General features: G+C 32.0%; 1 protein-coding gene across 1 annotated transcript; it reads left to right on the top strand.

Moving 5' to 3' along the window:
* Positions 1-5,205: 5,205 nt before the first annotated feature.
* LOC121223603 (NAC domain-containing protein 7) lies at positions 5,206-8,879 on the top strand. Its single transcript, XM_041105411.1, has 4 exons — positions 5,206-5,652; positions 6,636-6,814; positions 6,907-7,178; positions 7,883-8,879. Exons 2-4 carry the CDS (start codon positions 6,655-6,657, stop codon positions 8,540-8,542), a joined length of 1,092 nt encoding a protein of 363 aa, XP_040961345.1. The 5' UTR covers positions 5,206-5,652; positions 6,636-6,654; the 3' UTR covers positions 8,543-8,879.
* Positions 8,880-19,135: the final 10,256 nt, after the last annotated feature.

Raw genomic sequence — 19,135 nt, 5'->3', positions numbered from 1 at the left:
TAAAAATTCTGTTAATTGATTGATGTAATTTTGTTTAAAAATCCAAATTATAAGATTAATCTGAAAATTTTTCAAAGAAAAAAAAATTTAATGGAAAATGATTTCAGGTTTCGATTAAAAAATTCCACGTCACATTAGTTGATTAACGAATTTTTTTAAGGTTAAAGTATGTTAAGATTTTGTACTCTTCGTACATTTGAAACTTAGTCCGTCTACTTCTATTTTCATGAATTTAGTCTCCCTACTTTTTCAAATTCAGAAATGCAACTTCAATTGTTAATACCATGAAAATTCTTCTATTAAAATCAAGTCTATTACATCAATATTTATTTTTTTGCGTAGTTACCAAACAAGCATTTGTTTATTTCAAAATGTCATAGTACTAAACAATTGAATTTGAATTTTTAAATCCAAAAAGTAAAGAGATTAAATCAGTGAAAATAAGAGTAAGGCGACAAAAATTTAAATATACAAAATGTACAGATAGTTGAGGCATATTTTAACAATATCAATAACTAGGCTAAGGTATGATATTAATAATAGAAAGATAAAATTATACCCGCAACTGATTGGAAAAAGTGATAATGTTTTCATAAATATCATTTCTGGTTTGATCATGAATAGGTTTAAATTGTTTCACCGAGTAAAAAAAAAAAAAGAAAAAGTAAAGAATTGGATGGGATTTCGTGACATAACTTCTTAACTAAAAAGGGGATGAATCTTCTCTACCAAAGTAGAAAATATTAAAGTGAAAAACAAATGTGGAAACAATGCGAGAAAGAAAAGGGTGTTAATGTCGTGGAATGAAAGTTAGAGGAGAAATGGACAACAAATAAGGGCAATGGAAAAGCCTTTTGCCGAATTCAATTAAGTCCTTTTCGAGAAGTTTTGCGCATTTGGCCATTTCCTTTGGTTAAAACGTGGGGAACCAAAACAATTATGAGTTTACATCAGCAATGATTTTAGATCAAACCCCACCACTTGCTTTTCCATTAGCTTTTTTATTTTGTTTTTTCTCCCCATTTTAGTGTTTCATTTATTTGCAAAGCAACAAAATTTAGTAACATCTATATAAAATTAATACATGCAACAACAAACATCTATAGAAAACACAAATGACCTAACAAAGATAAAACCATTTCTTTTTGTTTATTTATTAGTATATATTTTCTTTTACATCAGAAAATGGCAGCATATGTTTCTCTTAGTATATATTTTTTATTTTGACCAATTCTTGAGTCACCCTTTTGTGTTGCTTTTGTGATCATCAAAGCTACCAAACAACTTTAGTTAAATAACGATTGTTTTTTTCCCTATATAGTGTAGCTTAATATGAATTTTATAATTTTTTCTAACGTAATATCTGTGTTCTTTTTTAATGTTATATTCGTATTTGATAAAAATTATATATTTTGGTACATTGAATTGAGAAAATTTGATTGTTAATATTATTATTAGGTTTGAATTTTTCTTATTTTTTAATAAATAAAATTAATGTTAATTGTAAATTTTGTTAAATATAGTTTGATAAGTGTGCTTTTTTGGGGTTTAGGGTTGATTTAGAAAAAGTCAATTGCTAAAAGAATTAGTTAATTATGAATTTTCGTTAAATCAACTTTAAAACCTATATTAAATTCTAAGAAATTAACGGTGTTATCTTCAGGTATCAAAATATATAACTTTTACTAAACACAAGTACATACCACATTGAAAAAACATAAATATCACATTAGAATAAAAAAAAATTAAATTCGAATGCCAAATAGTATATTAAACCTAATATATTATTAATTAACTCTATATAAATTTTTTTTTGATAGGTAACCTTATATAAAATTATAAAATTTGTTCAATAAGACCTTAAACCCAAAGGATGATATGAAAACTTTTCATGCAATACCGAAGTTTTCTTTTTGGTACAATGAAATATTCAAGAAAAGAAACTCCACATATTAAATCAATAAAATTATGGGGAAATCCATATAATATATGATAAAAGGCATTAGAGGGTCGAATGGCACAACGCCAAGCAAGAAAAAGGGGTGGGTCCAAAGATGAAACTTGGATAATGTTCAAGACTTTTGCTTCACTTCTATACTTTCGTCTCAACAAAAACAACTCAAAAGGACCAAAAAAGAAATATACACACACAAAAAAAAATAAAGAAAGATTTTATAATTTTAATGTAATCCCTCAACCCTAGGCGATGCCTCAGAGCATGGATAAACCATACATTTATATTACTTATCGCCAAGCATAAACAATAAAGCTGAAAATAACCAACGAAAATTATTTTTAAAAAGAAAGAAAAAAAAAGGGTTAATATTTAAAAGAGAAAAAGATGGTAAAAGCGGACCCCCAAAGGAGATAACGGGGGTGGGACCCACAGCACTTGAAAGAGCCAGCCTGCAAACCAAAATGGTGAGCCTAATGATCGTGGGGCTCGACCACGCCGGACCATTAGCCGCCACGTCCCTGAGCCCCGACATGTTGTTCCGTTTTGTGGGTTCCACTCTACTATTTATAGATGAAGAGTTTCTATTTAGTATATTGTAAAACGGGGTGGATAGTGATTCAGTTGATTAAATCATCAATTTTAGAATGGTAAATATTTTACCGATATTGTTGTATTATAAGTTAAATTTTATTTTATTTTATTTAAAAAAATAAATTTATGTATGTTATATTGAAATTTTATTATTTTTTATTATTAAAAATTAGTTTATTTATCTTAATATAAGGTACATATTCTATCAACATGCCTAATTTTAATAAAAGAAATAGATGAAAGTTTTAATAAAGTGACAAACTTACTTTTTTATCTAACTTACAAGAATTAATTTACTATTTTTTTAATAAAGAGAAAAAAAATAATTCGACTCGTAATATAATGACTTTCATGATGTTTTTACCATTTTCGATTTAATTCATTAAATCATAAGCTTCTTGTTTCAATTTTTTTTTCCTAATTTATAATATTATATAAATGTTGAACAAATATAATATTATTAAAAAAGATAATCATGAATCGCAAAACGAAAATTTTAAACTTACTTTTAACCTCCCAAACACATTATTGGTAATACATATAATATAACAACATTATGCACCTAAATTTATTTAAACATACAACTTATAAAAATCTATAAAATATTAATGTTAATTGAATTAATACTAAAAATTATTTATTTATTTAATTAAACAAATAAGTAGAAAAAAAAAGTATTTCTTTCCCTTAAAAATCCTGTTCTGCATCTCGGCTTTTATCTGGCTCAGACTTAAGAACTGAGCCGAGTGAATTTCTTGTATTTATTTATTTATTTTATATGAATAAAAATAGATATTATTTTAAGAGGTCTTTAATTTGGAGAAGTGTCACTATCTGACATGTATAGAGTCGGTTCGTGGGGTCAGCTCGTGAAAGCTTGGTAAATTTAATTAAAGATAAAATAAAATAGTCAATGGACGAATCAAAAAACGACACATCATAAATAATTTTATATATCATTAATTATATTAGAATTAAATAATGCTGACCAAACCAATGGGGGGGAAGGCTCACATCGCGTGCAAATTTGCTGGTCACTACTTTTTACAATCTATATTTTATATTACCCTAACCTTAAAAAGGCTTTTCTCAGATGTATTATTTTCATATCATTAAAATATTTGCACTTTTTATTATTATTATTTTTCATTTGTTTTGGGTTTAAGCTTTTGTTTGTTTTGGAATTTTTAAAATTTTTATTTATAATATTGCATGTGAAAGAAAATAACATCTTTGTATACATTTTATGTCACTTAGACCACACTAATTAATTTTCCCATGAGGGACAAAGAATGTAAAGAATTTAGCAAAATGGTCCGATTATTAAATTAAATTCAAAATTTTGAGTTCAGGTCATTGAATTATATAGTTTAGGTGTTATATGTAAATTTATTTTTATTTATTTTTATTTTAGTTTAGATATATTTAGATTATTAATATGGTAATATGTTATAATATTGAGTATAATTATTCAGATTATATGATGCATTTATAATTATAATCAGAAATTTTATTTTAATTGACTTTATATTATATATATACTTATATATATATATACTTGGAGGCTGCCATTAACGAAGAGCATGTGAGATCATAGGTAAGGGTAATATATTCCGGTTATTATTAGGAATCTGATGGTGCTCACCACGCGGTGAACAACAAAGATAAGATTACCGAAATACAAAAAGAATTGAATTTCTTACTTAATAAAGTGAATTTTTTTTTAAGAAAAAAATCTCCTCCACCACCACATAGTTATGTATTACCTATAGTCTTTCTCTAATCCATAAGTAAAAGACTAACGCGCTTCGGTATACTCAAACTCATGACCTCTTGTATTAGCAATATTATTCATACCAATTGAATTAAAATTTAATCAATTTAAGATTCTTATTAAAATTGGTATCACTCACTAATCAAGTAATCAATTTAATTTTTAATAAATCAAAAATTAAATATTTATATAATTTTTTTATATTTTTATATAAAATATATAAAACACATGCACGAAAGGATTCAAATCCGCAACATTATAATTTTCACTTCATCTTTTACCATTTTAGCTAAAGCACTATTATTTTTATTAATATTTTATATATTTATTACATAATTTTTTCACTCATACACTACAATTTAGTATATATATAATAAATTTAGAGTTAAATTGAATAAAAAAACAATTTTTCTACATTAATTTTTTTATAAAACTTAAAATATTATCTTACTTAAAAATGTTCAACTATTTACTACTTAATCTAATAAACGTTAATACCCTTTCATCATATATTTATTGAAAAAAATATAAAGAAATGAAAGCAACCCTTTTGAGCTGCCCATTTAATCTTCACCATTGGATTATATGATCATATATCATTCTTCTTAATTAATTTTTTTTCTCTCTTATTAATAAAAAATGAAATTTGAAGACCAAATTATACACTTATTTAGTCTTTATCAGTAGCTGGTGGGTGGCAATGGAAGTTGACACCTCTCTCTCTTTCTTTTGTAATTGAAATAAGCAGCCTCCTTTATCTTTCACCCCCTCAAAGCTTTTCCAGCAATCAAGCTCCATTTTCTCACTTTTTTTTTTTAAGAAAAAAAGGGTATTCACAAAGAGAGAGAGAAAAAAGAATGTTTGAGAGGGATAGATTATTAGGGCATGTGTATATGTATATATGTATGTAATAGGTTAATGAGTTTCCATTTTCCTTTTCTCTTATTTAACCCTATCTTCTTTCTCTTTTCCCATTCCTCACCACCTTCCCTTGGGATCGGTTTATTTGACCTTCTTTTCCCCTTTAAACAACTAGTGGACAAAGGGGTGATCGTGGAAGAAAGGAAAAGTCTTTTAAGTTTTTAAGTTCAATTCCCAAGAGAGTGTTTATAAATATAACTTTTCATTACACCCACCTTTCTTGTTCCATTTTCTTTCATCCTCCCTGTGTTTTTCTTTTTCCTTTTTTTTTTTGTCTGGTTCGAGTATCTTTGTCTTTAAAAGTAACAAATAAAAAGTTTCTTAGCTTTAACACACACAAACACAACGTTGGTTTTCAATCAGATCTCTCTGAGGATTATCAAAGAGTTATCAAGCTGTGTTCTATCGTGTGAGCTTCTCTTCATTTTTCTTTTACTTTTTCTGGGTGATTTTCTTTTTGGAAGTGGAGGATGCTTTTGGTATACTCAAAGCAATGAATTATGAAAAAACTGTATATATATGTATGTATATGTATGATGTGTTTCAGTACTGTTTGATCAGTTTTCGAAGGATTGCTTTTTAGCTAAAGCTGGCTTCAGTTTGATCTGATATATATGTTGTGATTCCCAATATATGTTTGTTCCATGGATCCTACCTATGGTCTTTTGTGATATTTTACGTAAGGAGCTAAGGTCTTTTTTTTCTTCTTCATCATATACTTTCCCTAGGTTTTTAGATGCCTGAATTTAGATCTCATTATATATATATAGTTTCATGCATAATTGTTCTTTCTTTTTCCTTCTAATAAAAATCAATTCTAAAGATTTCATATAATCTTCATATATCATATGTATGTTGTAATACATATAGGATAGTAACATATTAACAAATGTCATTCACATTGTAATACTTTAGTATATAACTATGAGTGATGCAGTGTTTATATTTATCCCATCTTTTTTTTTTTAATATTTCACAAGCCCCAATTTGTAATGTATTACATATATTGATTAAGATGAAATGTTTGTTTTACTCCATATGTATGCATAGAGGGATATGATTTTTTCTTCTTTTCTTCTTTTTTGGTGTAGCATAGGGAGCAAAGCATGAGGATTTTGTAGCCAACTTTTAGAGATATGAAGCTAAAATCACAAATGATATTAGCTTTTTCTTTTCTTTTCAATATGAGAAAACTTGTCTTACAAGTACATCCAACTTAATCATTGTTAAACATAATTAATGAAAATCTCTTTTTGTTGATTGTTTCTCTTTTTATTTTTTGTGACAAAACTCCTATAATTTGGGAATTTGATTACACTTCATTTCATGTATGCATTTTAATTAAGGTTCATATTTGATACATTGTTCATGTAATGTGACATTTTAATGTAGGTCTAAATCAGTCGAGAATATGAATACTTTTTCACACGTTCCCCCGGGCTTTCGGTTCCATCCTACAGACGAAGAGCTCGTTAATTATTACTTGAGAAAAAAGATTGCTTCGAAAAAGATAGACCTAGATGTGATCAAAGATGTTGATCTTTATAAAATTGAACCATGGGATCTTCAAGGTAGCAACATTCTATTTTTTTTAGCTTCTTAAATACATTTGAAAGAACATTGAGATTGATTGTTTTTGTCTTGGTTTTGGGGTTTTGTATAGAATTGTGCAGAATAGGAAGTGAGGAGCAAAATGAATGGTACTTTTTTAGCCACAAAGACAAGAAGTATCCCACAGGGACTCGAACTAATAGGGCAACAAAAGCTGGGTTTTGGAAAGCAACGGGAAGGGACAAACCTATATACTCGAGGCTTAATCTTATTGGGATGAGGAAAACCCTAGTGTTCTATAAAGGAAGAGCTCCTAATGGACAAAAATCAGATTGGATCATGCATGAGTATCGACTTGAAACTAATGAAAATGGTACTCCTCAGGTAAGTATATATGTTCGAATTCGGTCTAACTTGGAAATGTGAGTTATAAATTTCGTCTGTGTATATAATTGTTTGAATTTTGTCCGACCTGAAACATAAGTTTTAAATTTTGTCTAAGTTTTTTTTTATTGGTTAATTCAATCATAAGTTATTTTTATTTAATATTTACTAGTTTTATATTTATTTTTTATTTAGAAAAAGTTTAAACATAAATAACTTTACTATGTCTTAATGTTTATGTTATATTAATATTATATATTTAGTTTTATATAATATAAATTACATAATATATAAAAATGAAAAATAATATATTACAAAATAATAATAATAAGTTAGGCTAAGTTAAGTTCGAGTCTTAAATATTGGACCAACAAAAGTAAGGTGATGGTAAGGCATATTGTACTGTTAAGAAGATAAATCGAGTTCAAACATTAGAGATAGACATTATTAAAAAAAACAGTCACGAACCTCAAAAGGATTATATTCTATAAACCGTAAAACAGACTTGTAGGAGACATTGGTTGAGAGTGGAACCCAAACCCAGTCCAATTTTCTTGTTAAGCTAATTTATTTAAAAACTTTCATGCTTGGATAGATAATCTAACCTTTGAGTATATGTATATATATGTATATATATATGGAAATACATGCATTCTCATTGAAGTTTTGAGTGTTATGACTGATTTTGATATGATGTAATGCAGGAAGAAGGATGGGTGGTATGTAGGGTGTTCAAGAAACGAATGACAACAGTAAGAAAAATGGGTGAATATGAATCTTCATGTTGGTACGATGACCAAGTCTCCTTCATACAAGAACTTGAATCCCCAAGGCGAATAACTCAACCTTATGTTGCTGCAGCAGCAACAACATACCATCATCATCACCATTTCCCTTGCAAGCAAGAGCTCGAGTTACAATACAATTTGCCACACGACCCTTTCCTTCAACTCCCTCAACTTGAAAGCCCCAAAGTCCCACAATCAACCGCACCAAGCATCAGCTGCAACTCGGTCATCCCTTACAATGGGACCAGCACATTGCAGTCCTCAACGCTCACACATGAAGAACACTTGCACAACTTGAACTCACTTTACAACAACAACACCATCGATCAACAACAACAAGCTGTGGATCAAGTGACCGATTGGCGAGTGCTCGATAAATTCGTTGCTTCTCAGCTTAGCCATGAAGAAGGTTCCAAGGAAAACAACTATACTACCAATGCAGCGGCTACCAGCTATCACGTGGCTGAACAAATAAATTTGCCAACCAATGAATCAAAAAGGGCAGATATTGGTCATCATCATCAAGAATATGCTTCTACATCCACTTCAAGTTGTCAAATTGATTTGTGGAAGTGAAAGCATATTCTAGCAAAATTAGTGCATACATATACTAATTATAGGAAGCCACATTTATAAGAAGAAACAAGCCTTAAATCCAGGGTTTTTCTGTACATAATAAACCTATAAAATGGTATTTGCATTAGTTAAAGGACTGTTGGGGTCCTTAATTTGTATTGATATATTAATATTAAGCACAGTTCTTATTAAATTGAACATTGTGCAAAGTACAAATAAATATTAGTATACTTTTAGGTGAAAACTATGGCCGACTGGCTCTTTGGGAACTGATTCGGCCTAATATTGAAAATGTATTTGCAGCTTAATATTGCATATCAAGGGTTTCTTTGTTGTATTCTTTACTTATTTTTAGACCATTTATGTTTTCATACTGATGCATGCAAGTTAGTATAAGTTCAATCCATTTGATTAAATGTTCATACTTTGCACTTGTGTTTTTTAATGAAGATTTTGATGTTTGAAACAGTGATCATAAAAGTTGCATTTGGTTTCAGCATCTGATATTATACTAGATACTAATTATGCTTTAAAGTTCAAATGTTAAAGACCAAATTATGGTTTAAATGTTATCGATGCATGTGAATAAAAACTGTACTTTCGAATCTCAAGCTAAAATGAACCCTTGTTTTTAACTTCATTCCCTTCACATTGAGCTATAATAAGGGAAACTAAAAGCCAGTAGCACTGAGTTACCAAAATTGAAAATAAGAAAATGGAATATGCTAGCTATGGAAAATTCTCCTAATGGTGATGCATGTACTTGATGATGAGATAAAGTGGTCTTCAAAGCCAAACACAAATCAAAGAAAATGGCCTTCGACTCCCCAAATAGTTAGTTACTGGTATGTCAACATGGGTTGACTGATAATCTTATTTGAGTGGTGATATGTAAGTACCACTTTGAACTCTTTATGAAATCAAAGACATGCACCTTATCTAAACTTAGATAGCTTCCTCTAACCTTAACTTTTTGTAATAAAAAAAAGTTAGAAAGCAAAAAAAACAAAAAGATAATGGAGAATATCAAGTGCCAAATGTGAGATAAGAGAGCATGTGCATTTCTCAAATGCATGACAAAGAATTCTAGATGCTAATATTTACAAAGTTATTCTTTGTTCACAAAATTATAAGTTATAATGTTTGGCTAAACGTGAAGAATACAAAGATTGGCACCCCAAAAAAGAAGAAAAAGAAACACCCCTTGTTGGAGATTTTCACTACCAGGATACCATTGGTATAGCTACATACCTGTTCTAGAAGATAAACTAAGATGGAGGCACCCAGATATTCTATCTTCTTCATATTAGCTTAGCAGACTCCTTAGATCCTTACTAAAACTTGAACATGATAATATATGAGAGAGTGATATATATGTATATATATATAGGAAACTGCAGGCTATAGGCCTCCTATATGTTACAAATTTGAGCTGTATATTTGGACTTGAAAACTTGAAGGTGCTAGCCAGCTGGTTTTGAAATTTAACCAGCTTGGTTTAAATACCAAGAGGAAAGCAATCAAGCTTTTAAGATTATTATAGTAATAATGGATAATGGAAAATCCTTGGTTGTTATTCACTTGGGAGAACATTGAATCCCTTTTTTTTTACTTGGTTTTAAGTCAAAAGCAGTGAAAGTCCCTTTAAAGCAATGGAAATACTTTGATGGGACATAATTATTGGGCGTGCTGTCATGGACTTCATAATGAAAAACTTGAAGATATATGCATATATATACTTAGGGTTTTATGTGAATATAAATTCATGGCTTCCCTCTCTTAAAATTTTTAGCCTCATTTTCTAAGGCCTGTTAAAGGTTATAGCAATTGCCAGACCATGCATGCATGCGCACATTGATATGTATGTGGGCTGAATTATTTAATTAGGGTTCATTAAAGAAATGTTTGTTTGCAGACTAAGTTCTTTCAACATCATTCACCATGTGAAAAGAAAAGAAAAAAAACTCCATGTGAGGGCACCGTTATTATTAGTGTGCTTCATTAGTTTCCCAAATCCCAAACCTCCACAGTTCCCGGAGTCCGGATTTGTACTTAAAATCCCTTTTTTAAACAATGTTTTAAAAGCCTCTAAGCACCTGCTCCTAGGCCTTAGCTTTGGTGCTTGACCAATGACCAGACTATATGCACTACACATATGAAACAATATCTCCATGAAGTACTTTGCCCTTTTTTTTAATAACAAAAAATTAGATAATTTTATATATCACATCAGTAATACACGGCATGCCATATGGACATAATTTTTCTGTCAACACTTAAAATAAGAAATGGATAAAATTTTTAATAAAATGAATATTTTGCTCTTTTAATATAATCAACATGAACTAATTTACCTTTTTTTTAATAGATAAGATAAATTATAATCTAACTCTTAGTACAAAGACATCTGTAATATTTTTACCTAATAATATATTATGGAATGTACTGGATTTAAAAAAATGGGATGTATTTTTGGTCCTATGTGTACTTATACGTGCTTGTTGAATGCTTATATATATGTACTGAAATATGAGCACCTTGATCACTTTAGGTGATGAGATTTGGGTTCAATGTTGTATACACCATGAAAGGTTTTTATCGAAAGCTGAAGAAGCATACAATGAAAAGAAACAGAAAATGACAAGCTAAAATGGGGGACATACCCTGATTGGGAACCCTTGAGAGTTAGCCATAAAGGGGACAAGCAATACTTTGGGTCAATCATGGATGTTGAGCTCTACTTTGGGTACTGTCTGTTGTTCCACTAAAAAAGAAAGTAAAGTTGAAGCAACTTGATTGATTTCTTTTACTAATGGTGGTCAATACTTAAACATAGGAGCAAGAGACGGGCTTCACCTTCACTTTAGACACTCACAAAATCATATATGGCATTTAATTAAGGCCCCTTTAGAATGCCCTCCACCAACAAAATACTACTTACATCTTTCTTTTGAGTTGTTGAAAGATAGTTAAAAAGAGTCATCTTGTGCTATTAGTCTCGGTAAATAAATTATGGATTTAATTAATGTAATTTAGTTTGGTTATTTTTATTTTTTTGTATTTTTTAATTTTAAAAACTTGAGGAAATTGTAACAGTTAAATTAATTAAATTCTACTATTTTTAAAATTTTTATGTGGTAAATATATTATTATTTGTGTAATGCTATGTCCGGTTGTTATTTTTACATATTATTCACAAAAAAATCAGTTAATATATTTAAAGATTATCTTTATGTCAAGCTTGAAATTTTAAAATTCAAAAAGTATAATAAGTTGAGGAAATGGATTAAGCCAGCAACTTTATGCTTCATATTGGACTAATATCAAAACTTAACTAAACAGATTTAAGTATTATTGATCAGTTGTTCTGTTTTCAAATTGTAGAGCTTTCAAAAAAACATATATTGCAAAGTCCTCTAGTCAAATTAGTATTTTTATTGTTAAATTGATTAATTTAATTTTTGAATTATTAAAAAGAATTAAATAAAAATAAAGTAGAACATAGTATTTACTATTTTAAGAATGGTATTTTTGAGGTTACTTTAAAATAACATTGTTCCTATTTTAGTCACTTTAATTTTTTTTGTCAATTTAGTTATTTTAATTAAAATAATTGCTCGAATTGGTCAATTCTATTAAAAAAGTATGTTAATGTATAAACAAAATGTTGACGTGACATTTTTTTTACTTTTAACTAAAGCTAAATCTAAGAACTTTATATAATTAGTTCAAAATACTTTTTTTTTGTTTATTTGTAACAAGGAGAGATTTTAATAGTGATATAATCAACACTTGAATCCTTTTTAAGAAAGTGAATCCAACTACGGCAACTACCAACCATGACAATAACTCTACCTTTTCCGATGAGCCCACCGGTCACCCTACTGCCAAGGATGGAGATCAATTTATTGCACGCCTTTAAAACTTGCATTCAAAGGATCAGCAATGGGAGAACAAAAATAGCCCAAATGGTAGCGCCTAAGCTATTTGGCAGATCGATAATGGAAGGAGTGTGCACATATGGGAGGATAGATAGGGGTGGTGATGACATTTACGACCGTCCTTATCTATTTTGGGTACATTGCTGAGGCACGCCACAGTGGGCCAGTTAATGCTAACGATTGCCGTTGAATGGGTTGAGGGACTTTTGCACAACACCTTTGTACTAGTGATGACGAGCGAATTCTTGATGTGCCTTTGATGCGAGCCGGGAGTGAGGATTCACTACTTTGGTGGAAGTCCCCCGCAAGGACTTATTCAACTAAAATGGACTATTCTTGGCTATTATTGCGCAGTTTGGGTTATCGGCCTCATAGATGCTTTTGGAAGGAGAAATGGAAGTTGCAGATATTGCTTAAAATTTAACTTTTTGCTTGGTGACTCAGTCATGATATCCTCCCCGCTGAGTCCAAGCTTTCTTCCTTTTGTGTTCTTCCAAATGCTACGTGTCAAAGATGTGGTCAAGGGCTTGAATCGGCTCTACATGCTTTGTGAGAGTGTGCTTAATTTTGCTAAATTCTTGAATGAGATGGTGGAATAGGACCATTGAAATGGTTGAGAGAGAGGTTGAGCACTTGAAGTGAACAAAGTGCCCCAAGTTCCTTGGGGTTATGCCCATAGAATAGGTTTTCTGAAAAATCCATCGCTGTGAAAATGCTTAACAGTTGCATCATCTCCATCTCCCTGCTTTTCAGTCTCACATTCACAGAATCTTTATAATCATAAGAGAGCTGTCACCTTGGTTGTCTCTCAATCTCAACCAGAACCGATGTGAGCTTGAAATTCCGAATTCAGGTACATCTGTCATACCTCTCAAATTTTTGAACAAGTTTTCTGGTAACAAGCCCGTGAAATTTGTTCATATGCAATTGCAGGAACATGAGAGACCGGTTAAGGTTCCCAAGACACTCTGGAATTGTTCCACCCAAGCTGTTTCTTGACAAATCAAGGACATGGACTAAAGGTGGTGGAACTAGAAGAGGCCTTTGAAGCAAGTTTGATCAAAGATCAATAGTTCTAAGATTCCTCCCTGGGAATTGAATTAAACTAGCCAAAAAGTTGTAGGAAAGTTCTAAATTGTTCAAATTTTCCCACCCTTCCGTTTCGCATTGAGATATTGCACCTTCAATTTTGTTGTTAGAAAGATAGAAACTCTACAATGACTCGGCTGTTCTCAAGAAATTAGGGAACTTTCTTGCATTACAAGAAGAGAAAAAAAAAAGAAAAAAGGAAGCAAGCATGGGGAAGGTGTAATTACCATCACTATCACTGCCACTCAGTGACAAAAATCTATTGTTTGAAAGTTCAAGATAACCAAGTTTTTCTAGTTTCGCAAGCGTATTTCATTCCACTGTACCTCTCAGGTTATTCGATGAAAGATCAAGATAAGAAAGGTTTTCAAGTTCAAAGAAATAACCTGGTAGGACCATTAACGTCATTATTTTTAAGAACAAGGCTTTTGAGTACTGCATTACGAAGTTGAATCTGGTCATGCTCGATTGTACCAGTCAGTTTATTGTACCCAAGGTCCAAAATCTGCAGTGAGGGCAGGGTAAACAACCAAAAGGGTAATCCACCACTTATTTGAAGCCCACTGGTATGGTCTTGAAGGGGACCCTCTAGCCAATTGTATGCCAACTAGTTCTGTTAGGTTGAACATGGATATTGAAGTTGACCACTGAAATTGCATGCATCAAACTGCAGTGTAGTTAGTTTGTTTAGATTTCCAGATATGTCTAAGGAAGTTAGAAGTGTGAAATTGGCTAGGATGCAGGCAACGAACCCTTGAAACCATAATTTCCAAGGACCAATGAATTAAGGGGACTACTCCAATATGATACGGGGACCAAAATTTGAGCTTAAATCAAGATATTGGAGGTGGAAGGCGAAAAACCTCACGCGGAATCTCACCGGATATTCCACAAAATGCAGGACTTAAACTATTTAAATATGACGAAAGATTTAGCAAAGAAATAGGTGTAACACTTGACATATTGACACTATCAAAGTGAAGGTCTCTTAACGAAGTTAAGTTACTTGAAAGCATGTTAAAGTCGTGGTTCTCAAATTCCATTAAGGATAAAGTGAAACCAACTTCGTTAGGGAAGAGATTGCTGATGGGATAAAGCCAGAAAGGGGAGAATGAGAGAGATCAAGATTGGTCAAACTCACTAGCTGACTGAATGCGGATGAGATAGAACCAATGAAACCGGTGTGACCAAGGTTGAGTTATCGGAGTTCTTGCAAGAGAAAGAGGGTACTGTTTGAAGGAAAATAACCTTTTAAAGAGTTGGAAGTTAGATCCAACCATTGAAACTTCTGAAGGTGAAAGAGGCTACTGTTTTCAGGGAGATTTCCAACAAGACAACATGACCAGTCACCTTGTCGCAAGTGACTCCCTCCCATGAGCAACAGTCTAAGCTTTCCCTCCAAGAGTTGGTCCTTGGAGTTGGAAATTCAGTACAATAACCTAAAAGAGAAAAAGAAACTCAATGAACAATAGATTAGTTGAAAATGAAACAAGGCTAAGATGAGCAACCCATAGATGTGATATGATCAAATCATCTTATCCATGTTGCATTAGGGACCAACTATAATTACTAGTAAAAGACAAAAGACTAAACAGGCTAAGTTATGATGGGGAGATGAAATTGAGATGAGCTATGGATAAATCAACTAGAAATTCGCACTTAAATATTTGTTTCAAGTCCATTGTAAGTCTATCTAAATTATTATTTTATGTTCCTTTCCATGCATGGCTGGATTTCAACAAAAACAATGTAATAATTATCTTCCTTTTTAAATACCATTTTTCTCACTTAAATATTTAAAAAAAATTCTATCAAAAATATATTTAAACCATCAATTTAGTCTCAATTTACTTTAAAAGTATTGCAATATTTAATAAGAATGTACCACTTGTCTCATATTGATAGTTCAATACCACTTTTAGCCAAAAAATACTTTAAGTACCTAAATGAAATAAACAGAGGGACAATTTTATATTTAAGCCTAGCGGATTGAAAAGTACATTTTTTGACTATTCGTAACAATATTAATTAATTCAAATTAGTATTTAAAAGATTTATTATTCATTAATGGGGAGGGATTCATTTACATCAATGTTAAAGGTTTACACCCTTTTGTATTTTTTTATACTATTAATATTTTAACGATCCAACTGTTATATTTTACATTTTATTCATATAAATTATATATGTCAAATTTGATATAAATTATATCATAAATTCACCAGTTAAATCATTAAAATATTAATTATTTGCAGATACCTCCCATTCATTAATTTACACCCATGTAAATCTAAATTCGAATGTTAATATTTAAATTATTCAAATTTCATAATAATTAGAAGCAAAACAAGTGAATTATAATATAGAAAGACCCCATTTCACATCTCATACAAATTACTCATACAAGCTAACAACATTACACATAATGTGCCTTCTCTCCGTAGAATATATTGTTGTTCCAATAGGGTCGGAAGCGTGTAAATTATTGTACTAAAAAATCACACAAAGTTCAATTCCCAGGGAAGAGAGGTGGATCACAAGGATCTCTTAAATACTAAGTCTTTCCTTAGTCAGAATATTCCTTCTAACGTAATTTAATAGCACAATTAAATACTACTATTATACCCTCAAATATTGAAAGAAAAATAGGACAAAAGAACATAAGAGTTTTAACGAGGTTCGGTAAATTATACCTACGTCCTCGGGCACTAACACCAGATGATAACTTTACTATCTCCAAAATATTACAAACAAATAGAATTCCTTAAGAATTCTCAAATGGGAGAAGAGAGAAAACTAAGAGAGAAAGATTGGTTGGGATGGTGTAAATGAGAAATGGTTAGGCCTATTTATAGTTGAGGTTCAGGGACTAACTTGCAAATGGCCTAAAAAATTAGGGACCAAAATTGCAATTATCCCATTCAACTTTAAACAACTTGCCTACCATTTTTTTCTTTCGGTGCTACTTGCACTTCCCATTTTTTGACTTTTCAACACCCCTTTTAATTTGTCTTTTCAACAATCTCCACCTTGAAGATTTGATTAGGATAATCACATCTTCACATACTTCCTTCAACTCCCCAAATTCGATAAAGCTATCTTTTGTAGTGCCTCCAAATGCGCTCTCGAGCGCCATACACCTAAAGGTGCTCAAATTCTCAGGATGTTAATCAAGTTCAAACAATGATTAAACTTGATTGTTGTTACCACCTTGGTCATCATATCTGCGGGATTATCTGCTGTCGGAATCTTCTGAAGTAGAATTTTTCCTTTTTCAAAGACTTCCCGCACAAAGTGATATCTTACGTCGATATGCTTGGTTCTTGAATGATAGACTTGATTTTTCGCTAAATGAATAGCGCTCTGACTGTCACAATATAAACTTATGTGACTTTGAACAACTCCTAAGTCTTTCAACAATCCATTAAGCCAAATAGCCTCCTTAACAGCTTCTGTAACTACCATATATTCTGCCTCTGTAGTAGACACAGCTACTGTAAACTGTAAGGTAGACTTCCAACTCACTGGGGCTTTCGCAAGAGTAAACAGATACCCCGTAGTTGAACGACGTTTATCTAAATCACCAGCAAAGTCGGAATCAACATATCCAACTACAAACTGACCAAGTGCTTCATCCTGTTCAAAAATTAAACCAACATCTACGGTTTTTCGAAGATACCGTAGACCATTTCACAGTTTGCCAATGTCCTTTTCCAGGATCATGCATATACCTGCTCACAACTCTAACAACTTGTGAAATGTCAGGCCTCGTACACACCATCGCATACATCAAACTCCCAACTGCATTAGCATATGGGACTTTCGCCATATATTCTCTTTCATCTTCAGTCTTCGGAGATAATTGAGCACTAAGTTTCAAATGAGAAGCAAGTGGGGTACTTACATGTTTTGTGTTTTCATTTACACCAAAACATTGTAATACCTTTTTCAGATATTGCTTCTGATTTAAATAGAGCTTGCCTCTCGGTCTATCTCTACTTATCTCCATGCCGAGAATCTTCTTGGCCTCACCTAGATCTTTCATCTCGAACTCTTGATTCAACTGAGCCTTCAGCTTATCTATCTCATTTTGGCTCTTCGAAGCGATTAACATATCATCAACATACAAGAGTAGATAAATGAAAGATCCGTCATGCAACTTCTGCAAATATACACAATTGTCATATTTGCTTCTTGTGTACTTCTGCCTTCTCATAAAGCTATCAAATCGCTTGTACCACTGCCTCGGGGATTGCTTCAATCCATATAGCGATTTGTTCAGCTTACAAACCCAATTTCTACCACCAGCATCTGTGTATCCTTCGGGCTGAGTCATATAGATCTCCTCTTCTAACTCACCATGCAACAAAGCCGTCTTAACATCAAGTTGAGCTAGTTCCAAATTCAACTGTGCTACCAAGGCCAACAAAATTCTAATGAAGGAATGCTTCACAACAGGGGAAAATACATCATTGTAGTCAATTCCCTCCTTCTGAGCGTAGCCTTTAGCTACCAATCTTGCCTTGTAGCGAATATCCTTCTTGCTAGGAGATCCATCTTTCTTTGCGAATACCCACTTGCATCAGATTGCCCTTTTACCTTTCGGTAATTGCGCCAATTCTCAAGTATTGTTCTTCAGGAGAGACTGCATTTCTTCATCCATGGCGCTTTTCCATTTATCACTTTCTAAGCTTTGCATTGCTTCTTGATAAGTGATAGGAATATCATCAACAACGAGAAGGGCGTAGGCCACCATATCAGTAAATCGAGCAGGTTTACAAATTTCTCTCCGTGGCCTTGCAACTGCAACTGGTTATGGTGTACTTAGTGGTTCTTGGGTCAGAACCTCTTCAACCTCTAATTCCTCCATTGTGGCTGGAGAATTAGACTTATTAACTGGGCAAATCCACATCTGCTCAAACTCCACCTGTTTTGGAGTACACTCCACCTGCTGTGGAGTATTGCTCGTCTGAATATCTTTATTTGCTACCTTTTTCAATGTGGCAGATTCATCAAAGGTAACATCTCTGCTACAGATCATTTTCTTTGTGCTTAAGCACCAAAGACGAAATCCCTTCACTCCAGAAGTGATTCCCATAAAGAGAGCTTTCTTTGCCCTCGGATCTAACTTTGACTCCTTCACATGGTAATATGCAGTGGATCCAAACACATGTAAGGAATCATAATCTGTAGCAGGTTTTCCAGACCATACCTCCATAAGAGTTTTTCTTTCTAATGCAGGTGATGGCAAACGATTAACAAGATGGCCAGCATATGTCACAGCCTCAGCCCAAAATTGCTTGCTCAACCCAGCATTGGACAACATACATCGAACTTTCTCCAGCAATGTTCGATTCATACGCTCTGCCAATCCATTCTGCTGTGGTGTATCCCTAACTGTGAAGTGTCGAACAATACCATACTCTTGGCACACATCGAAGAACGGATCACTTTTATATTCCCCTCCATTGTCCGTCCTAAGCCGCTTGATTTTCTTGGCAGTCTGGTTTTCGATCATAGTTTTCCATTTAAGAAAAACTCTAAGCACTTCATCCTTAGTTCT

This window comes from Gossypium hirsutum, chromosome A03 (assembly GCF_007990345.1).
Source record: "Gossypium hirsutum isolate 1008001.06 chromosome A03, Gossypium_hirsutum_v2.1, whole genome shotgun sequence".
Taxonomy (NCBI): Eukaryota; Viridiplantae; Streptophyta; class Magnoliopsida; order Malvales; family Malvaceae; genus Gossypium; species Gossypium hirsutum.
Note: the sequence above shows the minus strand (reverse complement) of the source record. Positions and strands in the feature narration are given on the sequence as shown.

Excerpts from the sequence above, each read along its gene's own strand:
- LOC121223603 (XM_041105411.1), top strand. The coding sequence starts at position 6,655 with ATGAATACTTTTTCACACGTTCCCCCGGGCTTTCGGTTCCATCCTACA. Across the intron at positions 6,815-6,906 it reads TGAACCATGGGATCTTCAAG|AATTGTGCAGAATAGGAAGT; the intron begins GTAGCAACATTC and ends GGTTTTGTATAG. Across the intron at positions 7,179-7,882 it reads ATGAAAATGGTACTCCTCAG|GAAGAAGGATGGGTGGTATG; the intron begins GTAAGTATATAT and ends GATGTAATGCAG.